General features: G+C 44.8%; 1 protein-coding gene across 1 annotated transcript; it reads right to left on the bottom strand.

The window, feature by feature from the left end:
- Nucleotides 1-67: 67 nt before the first annotated feature.
- mtg1 (mitochondrial ribosome-associated GTPase 1) lies at nt 68-5,250 on the bottom strand. The gene is made up of 11 exons (XM_085369318.1): nt 5,058-5,250; nt 4,869-4,933; nt 3,649-3,753; nt 3,483-3,569; nt 3,322-3,378; nt 2,868-2,958; nt 2,714-2,775; nt 2,532-2,628; nt 2,324-2,405; nt 2,110-2,222; nt 68-285 (listed from the first exon to the last, which is right to left on the bottom strand). The coding sequence occupies exons 1-11, from the start codon at nt 5,230-5,232 to the stop codon at nt 188-190; spliced, it is 1,032 nt and encodes a 343-aa protein (XP_085225444.1). The 5' UTR covers nt 5,233-5,250; the 3' UTR covers nt 68-187.
- Between the last annotated feature and the right edge of the window lie 9,291 nt (nt 5,251-14,541).

Genomic DNA, 14,541 nt, shown 5'->3' with positions numbered 1-14,541 from the left:
CTACAAGCAAAACTGAGAATGACTATTTAATAAATGTCTTTTATTTACAAGTCATGCAGGAGTCTGGTGACTTTTTGCATTATCCACAAGCCCAAAAAACTGCACCATGTCAGTGCAGACACAGACTAATATGCTCTTGAAGAAATCCAGAAACAGTTTTTAGTTATCGTCGGTAAAATGACTCGGGTCAGTCGAGCATTACTTGACCCAGCTCTCCTTTCCTGAAGGCTCTTATGAAATCATATGCTGCTGCTGTGTAGTTTGGTATTGTGATGGTAACATTTCCTGAAAGAGACAAGGAAAAAAAGGGATTGAACCGTTAAAAGAGAAAAGTGCAACAAACCATGAGGATTGCCCGTGAATTCAATTCAATTCAATTCAATTCAATTTTATTTATATAGCGCCAAATCACAACAAAAGTCGCCTCAAGGCGCTTCATAGATACAGAGAAAAACCCAACAATCATATGACCCCCTATGAGCAAGCACTTTGGCGACAGTGGGAAGGAAAAACTCCCTTTTAACAGGAAGAAACCTCCGGCAGAACCAGGCTCAGGGAGGGGCGGCCATCTGCTGCGACCGGTTGGGGTGAGAGAAGGAAGACAGGAAAGAAGACATGCTGTGGAAGAGAGACAGAGGTTAATAACAGATATGATTCAATGCAGAGGGGTCTGTTAATACATAGTGAGTGAGAAAGGTGACTGGAAAGGAAAAACTCAATGCATCATGGGAATCCCCCGGCAGCCTAAGTCTATTGCAGCATAACTAAGGGAGGATTCAGGATCACCTGGTCCAGCCCTAACTATATGCTTTAGCAAAAAGGAAAGTTTTAAGCCTAATCTTAAAAGTAGAGATAGTGTCTGTCTCCCGAATCCAAACTGGAAGCTGGTTCCACAGAAGAGGGGCCTGAAAACTGAAGGCTCTCCCTCCCATTCTACTTTTAAATACTCTAGGAACAACAAGTAGGCCTGCAGAGCGAGAGCGAAGTGCTCTAATAGGGTGATATGGTACTACAAGGTCATTAAGATAAGATGGGGCCTGATTATTTAAGACCTTGTATGTGAGGAGCAGGATTTTGAATTCAATTCTGGATTTAACAGGAAGCCAATGAAGGGAAGCCAAAACAGGAGAAATATGCTCTCTCTTTCTAGTCCCTGTCAGGACTCTTGCTGCAGCATTTTGGATTAGCTGAAGGCTTTTCAGCGAGTTTTTTGGACATCCTGATAATAATGAGTTACAGTAGTCCAGCCTGGAAGTAATAAATGCATGAACTAGTTTTTCAGCATCACTCTGAGACAGGATATTTCTAATTTTAGAGATGTTGCGCAAATGGAAGAAAGCAGTCTTACATATTTGTTTAATATGTGCATTGAAGGACATGTCCTGGTCAAAAATGACTCCAAGGCAAGTAGTTCAAAAAAGGTACTGCAGTAGGTTAAACTGCTGATTAAAGCAAATATATGATCATCCAGTCACTTGATGCATTTAAGCATGCAGACATGATCAAGACCACTTACCAAAGTTCAAACTGAGAATGAACATGGCCACACGGCCATCTCCAAGGTTTACAGAGAATGGCCAGAAAAAGGGAAAATAGTGAGTGGCAGTTCTTTGGGTGAAAATGCTTTTGTTGATGCCAGAGAAGAATGGTCAGGCTGCTTTGAGCTGACAGGAAGGCAGCAGTAACTCAAGGAATGTTGAACACACATCACATGAAATGTTGAAGCAGATGGGCTACAGTTGCAGAAGACCACGCGGTGACCCACAGTCTTCAGATCTTGACCCAGTAATAGTAACTAAGGAAATGGCCAGTTGCATATAAGCAGTCACTTTTATTTTTTAGGAATAGTAAGATTTTTTTCTTTACTTTACTTTTAAATATATATAAAAAATATCTATTTAAAGCTCCTGCCTGCAGACTTTTTTTTTTTTTTATCCCCATTTCAAGCCTTCATGCTAAACTACAAAGCTTGCTTGCAACACAGACAAGGCAGTGGCATCAATTTTGTTCCCAGTCAAAAAGCAAATAAATAAAACCAAATCACTGATAAATAAATCATTAATTACACTGTACAGAGCAGTTGTATGCATAGGATGAGCAGTGTCTTACCCACTCCAGTAATCGCTTTGACCCGCTGAGTTTTTCCAAGTTTTACAGCAATGCGTTTGAGGACATGCTGGATGTCGTCACTAGGCTCTTGGAGATCATATTTGTCCACATAACTGCACACAAACACATCTTTACAGTAAACATTCAAGAGAAAGCTAAATAAAAAAAATAAAAAATGCACATGAACACAAAATAGGAGAAAGAAAAATTCCACCTGAACTTTCCTAGCCTGTTCAGAGAATAGAGTAAGTAGTCAGCAATGATGTCTTCACCCACTAAATGGTCCAGTATAGTTCCTGGAGAAAAACAGATTTTCAAATCATTCTGTATAAACAAGAAATCCAACTATTTGGAAAAAAATAATTTTATCATATATACAAACTGACAATAATTATGTTAGGGAGAAAAAAAAATCTGCATACCACATAAGGCCAGCTTCATGCCTGTTTCAACACTCTCAATTTTAGGAGGCAAGACTCCAGGTGTGTCTAACAGGTACATTATGGGTCGCTCACACACCTGAGGACAGCAGCAGTTATAAATACTGGATGGTTGATCAGACCATCAAAACACAAACAAAGGCAAACGCATTCTCCACACACACCTGAATTTTAGTTAGGACCGCTTTGGTTATTCCTGGTTCCCCACCTACTCGAGATGCACGACCTGAAATTAGTGTACAAGTGCAACACTCGTTAATGAGGAGGTGAAAGTTATACTGAAATCTTCAAATCAATCCACAACTTTTCTGCATTTACCCTTTTTTAGATTTGTTCTTCTCAACGAGTTAATAAGAGACGACTTCCCAACATTGGGCACTCCAATCACCATCAGGCAGTAATTTGTAATCTGAAAGTTTAACACGTTAATGTGGTTGCATTTTAAATAAAATCAATGAAGTAGGAAAATGTAACATTCAAAGAAAACTAATTTCTTCAACATAGAAGACACTGGTGAGCAATTTGCTTCCATATTTGTAGCTTAAAGACTAAGATAGCCAATAAGGAGGGACGTGTCATTATTTAATAGGCAAAACTCACAGCATGGTGAGGATATGAGTGCAATTTCTATAGTTTTGTGGCACTTTTTCTGGACATACCTCATATCTTGTGCAAGAAATTGAATTTGAGGTTGTATAGAAGCAGTGAGGATATATGTTCTCTGCCACAGAGCACTAAAACAATATAGTTTAACCGTCCAGACTGAATGTACCTCCTCTCGGTTAAAGCGTGGTTTGCTTGCAATAATATCCATCACCTTTGGCACCAGCTAAAGAAAAGAAGACAGAATTAGTTTGCACATCTGTGCTCATAACTTTTGCAACTTTTTTAGCTGTGTAGGAAATGGCTGCAAACAGTAAAATGTTTTTCTACCTTTTTGATGTTGTGGTCTCTCTGCTTTAAGCAGTCTGTGAAGAGAACATGTGTCATCCCTTCTTTTTCTAGCTTCTTCAGGATTCTCTGCAGAGTAAATGTAGCTGTAGTACAGTAAAATGCTGCTGACATGCGACTCTGCCAAAGCTGCTGCAAGAATTTGTACCTGCTTGTTGGACAGATCAGCGAGGTCCATCTTGTTGAGAATTAGCAAATGTGGTTTGGCACTCAGTGTGTCCTGAAACACCGGGTTTCTTCCAGAGAATGGGATGTTTTTAAAGTTAAGGATTAACATCACAGGGCTCCCGCAGTTTTAAATTATCACCTGACCACATGCTATTTTTGAAATTCAGAACACACGTGGAGTACTTAGTAGAGGACTAGAAACACCTGTCTTGCTCAGGTGGTAAACAAGCTCTGAACTAAACTAAACCACTTTCTACATAATTTAGTTGTTATCTTGCCAAAATCTTGCATAGATAAATATATATTTTTTTAAAATCAGCTCATGTGCATCTCCCAGATCAGTTCACAGTGATGCACCTTCTATTTTCACAACTATGCACCATGTTTATTGGCATAATAGTGAAAACTCTCTGTCTCTCCTGTAGCTCTTTCTTTAAGTAAAGTTTAAAAGGTTACTCCGAATCACAAACCAATGTGCTTTTTTTCTTTCCTGTTTTATTTTCCTGCCGTGCCTTAAAAAAGTCGCTTCTACAATGAAAATGTTAACATGGTGCATATAGTACCTTTTGCACAAAATGTTCTTATTCTTAAGAGTTTCTCTTAAGGATTAAAAAGGGTGATAAAATCCATATACACTGTTAATGTTTATATCAATTTGCTCTTTTTTCTTATGTGACCTTGTCTGCTGTCCTTCAATATATTTAAGAAAATCAAAAATAGAAAAAAACTCACTACCTATATACACCATTTTTCCCCATTTCAAAGTCAAAGCTTAATTGTTGTCAAAGCTATGTTGCTATGTTGTCTATAAAATAATTTGTTTTTAAGAGTGTATAGATTATCTATACATATAATCATAACCCATCATATCCGCTGATGTTGCAGAGGTACTTTAGGTAGAGGTAAGGGCTTTTTATAAATAAAAATATTCAGGCTTAAAATTAAAATTACACCAATATAAAAGATTTTTCACCCTAAAAATATGCCAAAATCTCTCATCGATTATTAAGGTATTGGTTAACAAAATAACACGGAATAATGTCCAAATATCAACAATAAAAGCTATGACAGCTGGCATCATGCAGCACCCTCCAGAAAATACGGTTTTTATTGGAATTTTGATACAATTAAATACACCACTGTTTGTTTTTTATTTAAAAGATGATACTGTTTTATGGTGTAATATAATAAAAAGGATATTCTGGCATCGTGTATTTCTATGATGCAGTCCACACTCTTCAGGTTGGCTCTCATCTGTTTTAGTCCTACAAAGAACAAATTATTTCAGCAACTATGTGACCAAGAAATGACCTCGAACACCAGATTACCCGCATTTTCAAAAGCACCATAAACCACACTTTACAGCCAATGTAAAGCCGAAGCTGTCACCTTTAGCCATGTGTCCGGGGAACCAGTGAGCCACTTCCCGTCCGCCAAAGTCGAAAACGGTTCTGAACTTGTCGACATGACGGAGTGCCTGGTACAGTTTCATGCTATTTACCCAAATATATATCCACCGTCCTTCATTTGCTTTAAGAGAACACTTACTTTGACTCAACTGCATGCACTAAACAGACATGTGTCTCACTGTTTACATCCCGACTCGAATCTGCCGTCAAGCTTTTTTTGTTCCGGTGTTGTGCCAAAAAGTGATTGTCTGCCAGAAACTGATTGCCGTCCGCGGGAGCGCGCGCAGCTGCTTAAAGCTGCAGCGCGCGGATTACTTGCGTTGCCAGCTACTTCCGTGCAACTGATATAACGTGGGGGGAAAAACCCAAACACATTTATGCCTTTGTTATTAGGCAAAGGTATGCATTTATGGAGCTTTAACGTTTCTTGTAACCGAATTATGACACTTATCAGAAGGTTGCTTTCAGTGTGTAGCGCAGTCACGAATGACTACACGCATCACGATGGAATAATTAATGCCTACAGGTTTAGTATGTCTACTCTCGTTGTTCATATTTGTTATAAGACTGTCGAATAGTAGTTAAAACAATAAAGACCTATTGTACCAGTATCACCATGACTCTTTCTTGTTTGTTCAGAATAACGACTGAGAACATGGCATTTTAGCGCTACCAAAAAGTGATTGTGGCCTATAACTTGTCACTGAAACAATATTTCGGCTTCAAACTTGTTGGATATATTCCAGAGGGGCTACATGTGATATATTATATCCCCAAAACTCTCCAAGAACTGCTGAATAACTTGTACAGGAACAATAAAACTGATTGTAATGGAGGAGGTCACTGTAAGTGGGATGGACTTGACCTCCTGACTATGACTGATGTAGATGATAAGGTGCTGACTCTAAGAATCCACAATCTCAACAGGGTTGTCCGATAAGAACAGATGGCATATCCACAAAATCCACTGCCACTCAGGTATCTGTCGTTCACTCATTTATTTAGCAAGAATCCGAAGCACACATCCATAATGTGAGTGAGGGGATTTAACAGACTGTAAAATGCTATATGCCGTGTGGTGAGTGATGGTGTGGTTTCTGTTGGAAAGAACATAAAAGTCTTCCATAATTAGGTGAACAGAGTGAATTAAATGTGTAATACAACAATACAAACAATACTGGATAGTGGAACATTCAACCAAAATAAGGGAGTGTCAACAAATGCTAATTTTACTATTTACATAAATCCTAACTAGGCACTTTACATTAGAGCTAACATGAGAAATTAGTGACGGTCCCTTAATGACCGCACGGCAGAGGCTGCTTCGCAGTAAACGGCAGTAACAATCGGTAAACAAAGTGTGCGCCAAGGATTAAACAAGGGAGGATAATGGCCGCAGCAAAGAACAAACACGATAAAACACAGAAACTTACAGTCTCATGGACGCACACCGCTAACAGCATTAGAGGAATGAAAATCCACACGGTGAGTAAAACTCTGCTGACTCTTCCCACCTGCAGCTCCGACCGAACTCTCTGCGTCGACATGTGCGTAATGATGAGGTAGAATTGTGTCTTCTGATTGGTGAAGAGAATGGGTTGCCTCACCGCTCATTGGCTAAACGGCAGCCGTATGCTGATATCTTACTCCGCAGATGCGGCTCCGTTCGTGAGTTCTGCGAACTGGCTGGCCTTTTGTACAGCCGCCCCCAACTTTGCGGAGCAAAGGTGCACTTCACTTAGGAAGGTCAGGCAGTAGACTCCGGTGGAAGAGCTGGAAGTCTGATAAGTCGTCCCACTGATCGTGTATATGTCTTGTCTCCAACCTGTATCTGAACGGTTCGAACCCTGCCATCTGCTCCAGGGATTACTTGGCTGACCTTACCAACTGGCCATAGGGCACGAGGGAGCTGCTGGTCCACAATGAGAACGATAGTGCCAACAGTCAACTCATCTCTTTCCTGCTGCCATTTGTGCCGCATCTGGAGTGAAGGTAGATAATTCCGGATGTAGTGGATCCAGAATTGATCCGCCAAGGCTTGACATTGTCTCCACCTACGACGGCTCAGGAGTTCGGCTTCTGGGTAGACGACCTGTGGCATACCGGAATCAGGCCGCCCCATCAACAACATGTTGGGAGTGATCGGATTAACGTCTGCTACGTCTGAGGAGACATAACCTAGCGGCTTAGAGTTAATGATGCTCTCTACCTCGCTGAGTATCGTCCTAAAGACTTCCTCGGTGACATGCTGCGAGCCGAGAATGGTATGCAGCGCAGACTTGATGGAACGAATCTCCCGTTCCCAGGAACCACCAAAATGTGGAGCCTGTGGAGGGTTGAAACGAAAATGAATCTGCTGGCTGGCCAACTGTGACTTCAGAGCTGGGCCGAGTGCGTTGAAAGCCTCCTGGAGTTCAGAGCTACCACCTCTGAAGTTGGTACCTTGATCCGACAGCAGTTCGAAGGGCTTCCCACGTCTCGAGATGAAACGACGCAGTCCCATCAGGAATGAGTCAGTGTCCATGCTGGCAAGCAGATCAAGGTAGACTGCGTGGGTCGTTAGGCATTTGAAGATGATCCCCCACCGTTTCTCTGTACGCCGCCCCATCTTGACAAGGTATGGGCCAAAGCAATCCACCCCAGTTGAATAGAAGGCTGGGCGATGAAGTCTTAAACTGGATAATGGAAGGTCAGCCATCTTGGGAATGACCGGCTGGCTGCGCCACCTCCTGCATTCAGGACAGTTGTACTGGTGCTTCCGGACGGCCTCTCGTCCTCGAAGTATCCAGAATCTGCGCCGGAGCTCAGCAAAGACCCTCTCGGAGCCCGGGTGAGCAAGCTGGCGATCGCAATCCTGGACGATGAGCTTTGTGATAGGATGCTGAGGGTCAAGAACGACAGGATGCAAGATGTCTTGACTGAGGGTTTCACATCTGCGAAGCCGCCCCCCTACCCGAATCAGTTGAGCCTCTGGGTCATACTCAGGAGCTAAGGCAAGTAGGCGACTGCTGGCAGCTACCGGTTTGTGAGATGACAGCCGAACAAAATCTTCAGGGAAACTGTCTTCCTGTACCTTCCGGAGGAGTGCTAACTCCGCTTGCCTGTAATCCTCTGCCGTGGGTGTCGAGTCAGCAGCTGTCCCATGGACAGCTCGAACGTAAGCTTCCAGCAAGGTCTGGTAGCCACTGAAAGAACCAACATCAGGTATATGTGGATCAGGTATTCTGGTGATGTTCCCACAGAAGCTCTCCTTCCGCAGCTCTGATGAATCATCAAGGGAAACGTGGTTCGGGAGCTCCGGGCAGTATGATGCCGCCTGCCAGAGAAAAGGTGGGCCCCGGCGCCACCGATGATGAGAGGTGAGCTGTGAGAGCCGTAATCCTCGAGTGATGTCGTCGGCAGGATTGTCGCCTGATCTGACATATCTCCACAGGCTCCCTTCAGTTAGCTCTTGAATATCTGCAACTCTAGAGCCCACAAAGATCTTGTAGCGGCAGGATTGGGACTGGAGCCAGTTCAGGACTGTAGTGGAGTCGGTCCAATAGACAATGCTTGAGATATGAAGGGTGAGTTCCCTCTTGAGGACGGCAGCAAGCTGGGCTCCCACATGAGCAGCACAGAGCTCCAACCTCGGAATGGACTGTTGACGGACGGGAGCAACTCGAGATCGGGCAGCTAGGAAGGCTACCTGGATTCCCCCCATATGATCTTCTGTCCGAAGGTAGGCTACAGCTCCATATGCCTTCTCAGATGCATCGGAGAAGATGTGGATGCTCTGCTTGCAAAGGGATGGGTCTGTCTCTGGCTGCACGTAACAACGTGGCAGGGAGACATCAGGGAGCTGAATCAATTCACTTTCCCATGCATGCCACAGCTGCAGCAGGTCGATTGGCAGATTTGGATCATCCCAGTCTCTCCTTTTCCTCCAGAGATGCTGCACCAGGATTTTGGCCCGAGTGGTGTAAGGAATGAGAAGGCCAAGCGGATCATACTGCTTGGCCAGAACCCGATAGATGTTGCGCATTGTGGGCTCCACCAACTGCTCAGTGTGCCGAATCTGATATCTGAGCTCGTCAGACTGACAGTGCCATTGCAGGCCCAGAGTCCGCTCTGGTACATCAGTCCCATCGGGGGAAAACCACAGTTCACTGCTCTGTGAGACTGATCCAGGTGGCATATGACTGATGAGTTCTGGGTAGTTGGAAGCCCACTGTCGTAATTCGAAGCCACCGGTGAGCAGCAACTGCTGGATTTTGTTAACCAGTTGCTGGGCTTCGGGAAATGATGCGAAGCTCTGGAGGAGATTGTCAACATAGAAACATTTCTCCACTGTGTGACGGGTATCCTCGCTGGGGCTGCTGTGATCCAGAACGTGCCGCTGCAGAGCATAGGTGGCACAGCAGGGACTGCATGTCGTCCCGAAAGGCAACACTTGCCATTCGTAAACCTCTGGTTGCCTCGTGCGATCCATATCTCTCCAGAGGAACCGGAGGAAGGGCTTGTCCTGAGTCAAGAGGCGGACCTGATGAAACATCCCCTTGATGTCACTGCTCACTGCAATGGGATACTCCCGGAAGCGAAGTAACACACCCAGGAGCGTCGAGCCCAGGGTAGGACCAGGTAGGAGATGCTGATTCAGGCTGTTACCATTGTGCACGAAAGAACAGTTGAAGACAACGCGATCCTTGCCATTATGCTGAACCATGTGGTGTGGTATGTACCAGGTGCTACCATCCATCTCCATGTCTGCGATGGTCAGTTTACTCACATAGCTTGCATCCACCAGCTTCTGAATTTCCTGGTTATAGGTGGCTGCTTGTACAGGCGTCTTCAGGAGGCGCTTCTCCGTAGCTCGCAGGTGACCCAAGACAGAGTCCTTAGTGGAATGAAGCGGGACTGGTTCCTCTTTCCACAGCAACGGGGTGGCATACCGGTTGATACCATCCACCCCCACTCTAATGGTCTTCTCCTCTAGCATCTTGACAGCCATGGTATCCTGTTTTGAACGTGTGGCCACCTTCTCATTCTGGTATGGGAGAACATCCATCTGCCAGAGCTTGGCTACATTACTGAGAAGTTCAGCACTGGGAGTCAGGGTGCTTGTGAGTAGACACTGAGGAGTGGAGGCTTGATGTAGAAGAACCTTGGCTGGACCCTGCAGAGTCCAACCCAGCCGTGTCTTGAGTGCAGCTGGTCCTCCCCGTGGACCCAGATGGACAGGCTCTATTGGAGTCAGGAGATGTGGGTAGTCAGAGCCAATCAGCAATAATGGTTGAGCTTGGTGGAACGAATGAAGTGGAAGACTTCGCAGGTGGCGGTAGGACCTTTGCAGTGCATCAGCTGGATGTGAGTGTTTGGCAAGCCCAAGCTCAGTGGCAGTGAATGCTCTTTGGATCCGGAACCGTCTCCGAGGGTCAGTGGCGGAGGCTATAGAGAAGGAAACGGAATGTCCTTCCACCGTTCTAATATCTTGTCGGATGGTTCGGAGCGCCAACTCCTCCCTCTTTCCCTGAAGGCCCAGCTCTTGGGCAGCACTGTGAAGAAGGATTGTGCGCTCTGACCCATCATCTAGGATGGCATATGTCTCTAGCTTCATTTTGCCATTATAGAGGCACACCCTGACCATTTTCAGTAGCACACAGCTGGTCCCCCATGTTGGATCAACGTAGTACGTGACGGGTTGGACAGCTTCCTCCGCCGGTCTGTCAGAACTAGTGGATCGCGATGCATTAATCTCATGGAGTGTCTCCAAATGCACCTGATTGCATTGCTGGCATCTAGCTTTCAGGTAGCATTGCGCCTCTGGATGGTCCCTTCCACATCTCCAGCACCGCTTGCCTGTCTGAATCCAAGACAACTTCTGCTCTATATTGAGCTTCTTGAAATCTGTGCACTGATTGAAATAGTGCTGAAGATTATTACAGAAGGGGCAGAATTTCTTTGGCTTCCCCAATTTGGAAACTGGACGTGATGCCTGTTTTGGAGGCTCTGGGCCTTTAGCAGGAGGGTCGTAGCCCAATAAGACGGTTGTGGTTGCCGCTGCAGATCTCTGCTTGGGTCTGGCACCCTTCCCACGATCCACACGTGGCTCTCGAGGTTGCTGATGATGATGGAAATACACATCATCATCTTGGATGCGGACTTCATATTCAAGCCACTCTGCCAAATCTGCTAAGGTTGGGATGGGTGTCTGAAGAGGATTGATGAACCGCTTAAACTGCGCTCGAAGACTGTGTGGCAGTTTGGACAGCAGTCTGGTGACGTGTGACCCACACTCTAGTTCTGCTCTCCCCTCTTTCCCAAGCTGTTCTAACATTCCCACGAGAGCCCTCACTTTCAGGGCGAAAAGACGGAACGCTCGGCTGTCACCACTTCGCACCGGAGACTCTGACAACACGTCAGTGATCCGCTGCAGGGCAAGTTTGTGAGGTTGACCATACAGCTCTATCAGGGATGACATGGTCTGGCTGTATGGATAGCGACTATTGCTGTAGGAATCGGCAATAAGGAGGGCGTCTTCCAACTTGAGGTGATCGACTAGGATCTGGTACTTGAAACGTTCAGTTGCATCGTGAGGCAGGATATTGTCAAGGGCCATTCGCAAACGAGCGAACTGGCTGGGGTCATCAGACGTGAAGTATGGAATGTGTGGTGTTGGTCCCCGGTACACGGTCTCTGTACTTGGTAGAGGTTCGTGCTGACCATATTTCCTCCAGGCTTTGGAATCAGTTGGCGGCCAGCGAGGCAGGTCCCCAGTCATCTCCCGGAAGCTTTCTGGTTGTTGGCGCTGAAAGGTGTATGGCTCTGCATATTCAGGGGTGACCTGCCTCTTCACACATGCTCCAGGCCCATACTCGTCCTTCACGTTAATTTTCCCGACCTGTTCAGTCACAGGAAGTTGACTGTACTGATAAGGTGACGTACATCTGAAAGGACCTGAGGCTGCTGCACTAGCAGGAATTTCTGATACCGGAGGTGGTGGAACAGGGAATGGCTCAGCACTCTGAGGATCAAGTGGAAGTGATGCCTCTGGCCAAGGTAAATCCTGTATGTCATCCTCTGGTATGTGAAAGGAACGTACCGTGTGTGGGTAGTGTCTGGAGGCATGGTCAGGATGAGGAGACTGAGGCATGGAATCAGTCCACAAGGACTGCCTCTGGTCCTGGGTACTGGGGCTTAATGCAGAAGGTTGGGGAGCTGGTGACGTCTGGAGGGCTGAGGACCGGAGAGAGAGGGCACCAAGCAGAGTCTGAACCTCTCGTCTGAGCTGATTATTATCTTCCTGCATTTCTCTCAGTGCTGATAATACCACGTCTGAGGTGCCATGCTGAGAAGTCTGGTCAGCTGGAGTGGCTGAGGTGTTGGGATGTGCCCCATGGTCATCAGGGGACTGGTTGTGCGACACATGCACCTGTGGTAGTGATCTCCTTGGCAACTGCACCAAGAAGTCATCGAGGTAACGAGGCCGATGACCATCGCGACGAGGACGAGGAGTGGATGAGAAAGCCATCTTGCCTGTGAAACTGTTAATCCGGCTCGAAGGACCATGTAATGGAGGAGGTCACTGTAAGTGGGATGGACTTGACCTCCTGACTATGACTGATGTAGATGATAAGGTGCTGACTCTAAGAATCCACAATCTCAACAGGGTTGTCCGATAAGAACAGATGGCATATCCACAAAATCCACTGCCACTCAGGTATCTGTCGTTCACTCATTTATTTAGCAAGAATCCGAAGCACACATCCATAATGTGAGTGAGGGGATTTAACAGACTGTAAAATGCTATATGCCGTGTGGTGAGTGATGGTGTGGTTTCTGTTGGAAAGAACATAAAAGTCTTCCATAATTAGGTGAACAGAGTGAATTAAATGTGTAATACAACAATACAAACAATACTGGATAGTGGAACATTCAACCAAAATAAGGGAGTGTCAACAAATGCTAATTTTACTATTTACATAAATCCTAACTAGGCACTTTACATTAGAGCTAACATGAGAAATTAGTGACGGTCCCTTAATGACCGCACGGCAGAGGCTGCTTCGCAGTAAACGGCAGTAACAATCGGTAAACAAAGTGTGCGCCAAGGATTAAACAAGGGAGGATAATGGCCGCAGCAAAGAACAAACACGATAAAACACAGAAACTTACAGTCTCATGGACGCACACCGCTAACAGCATTAGAGGAATGAAAATCCACACGGTGAGTAAAACTCTGCTGACTCTTCCCACCTGCAGCTCCGACCGAACTCTCTGCGTCGACATGTGCGTAATGATGAGGTAGAATTGTGTCTTCTGATTGGTGAAGAGAATGGGTTGCCTCACCGCTCATTGGCTAAACGGCAGCCGTATGCTGATATCTTACTCCGCAGATGCGGCTCCGTTCGTGAGTTCTGCGAACTGGCTGGCCTTTTGTACACTGATAATATGCCATTTTTGACCTGCCAAAAAGTGATTGTGGACTATAACTTGTCACTGAAACAATATTTCTGCTTCAAACTTGGCGGATGTCATTCAGAAGGGTCATATGTCAAATATTACATCTCAAACAGTCCCTTAGAACTGCTGGATAACCTGTAAAGGAACATTAACATTGATAATATGCCATTTTCAGCCTGCCAAAAAGTGATTGTGGCCTATATCTTGTCACTGAAACAATGTTTCTGCTTCAAACTTGGTGGATGTCATTCAGAAGGGTCCTATGTGACATATTATATCTCAAACACTCTCCAAGAACTGCTGAAAAACTTTTAAAATAACATTAATACCGATAATATGTCATTTTCAACCTGCCAAAAAGTGATTGTGGCCTATATCTTGTCAATGAAATACTATTTCTGCTTCAAACTTGCTGCATGTCATTCTGAAGGGTCCTATGTAACATATTATATCTCAATTAGTCCCTTAGAACTGCTGAATAACCATTAAGGGAATGATAAAACTGATAATATGCAATTTCCAACCTGCCAAAAAGTGATTGCCGCCTATATCTTGTCACTGAAAAAATGTTTCTGCTTCAAAATTGTTGGGTATCATCCAAAAGGGTTACATGTGACACATTATATCTCAAACAGTCTCTAAGGACTGTTGAATAACTATTAAAGGATCATTAATACCCATAATATGCCATTTTCGACCTGCCAAAAAGTGATTGTAGACTATAACTTGTCACTGAAATACTATTTCTGCTTCAAACTTGGTGGATATCATTCAGAAAGGTCATATGTCAAATATTACATCTCAAACAGTCCCTCAGAACTGCTAAATTACCATTAAGGGAACAATAAAACTGACAATATGCAATTTTCAACCTACCAAAAAGTGATTGTGGCCTATATCTTGTCACTGAAACAATATTTCTGCTTCAAACTTGTTGGGTATCATCCAAAGGGATGATATGTGGCACATCATATCCCAAACAGTCTCTAAGAAATACTGAATAACTTTTAAAGGAACATTAA

The sequence above is a fragment of the Diplotaxodon limnothrissa genome, linkage group LG13 (genome assembly GCF_057381915.1).
Source record: "Diplotaxodon limnothrissa isolate DT_005_m linkage group LG13, D_limnothrissa_male_GT1.1, whole genome shotgun sequence".
Classification (NCBI taxonomy): Eukaryota; Metazoa; Chordata; class Actinopteri; order Cichliformes; family Cichlidae; genus Diplotaxodon; species Diplotaxodon limnothrissa.
Note: the sequence above shows the minus strand (reverse complement) of the source record. Positions and strands in the feature narration are given on the sequence as shown.

Coding starts and splice junctions, on each gene's coding strand:
- mtg1 (XM_085369318.1), bottom strand. CDS start 5,232: ATGCAGTTGAGTCAAAGTAAGTGTTCTCTTAAAGCAAATGAAGGACGG. Junction 3,570..3,648: donor CTGATCTGTCCAACAAGCAG/GTACAAATTCTT, acceptor TTTACTCTGCAG/AGAATCCTGAAGAAGCTAGA. Junction 3,379..3,482: donor GAGACCACAACATCAAAAAG/GTAGAAAAACAT, acceptor TCTTTTCTTTAG/CTGGTGCCAAAGGTGATGGA.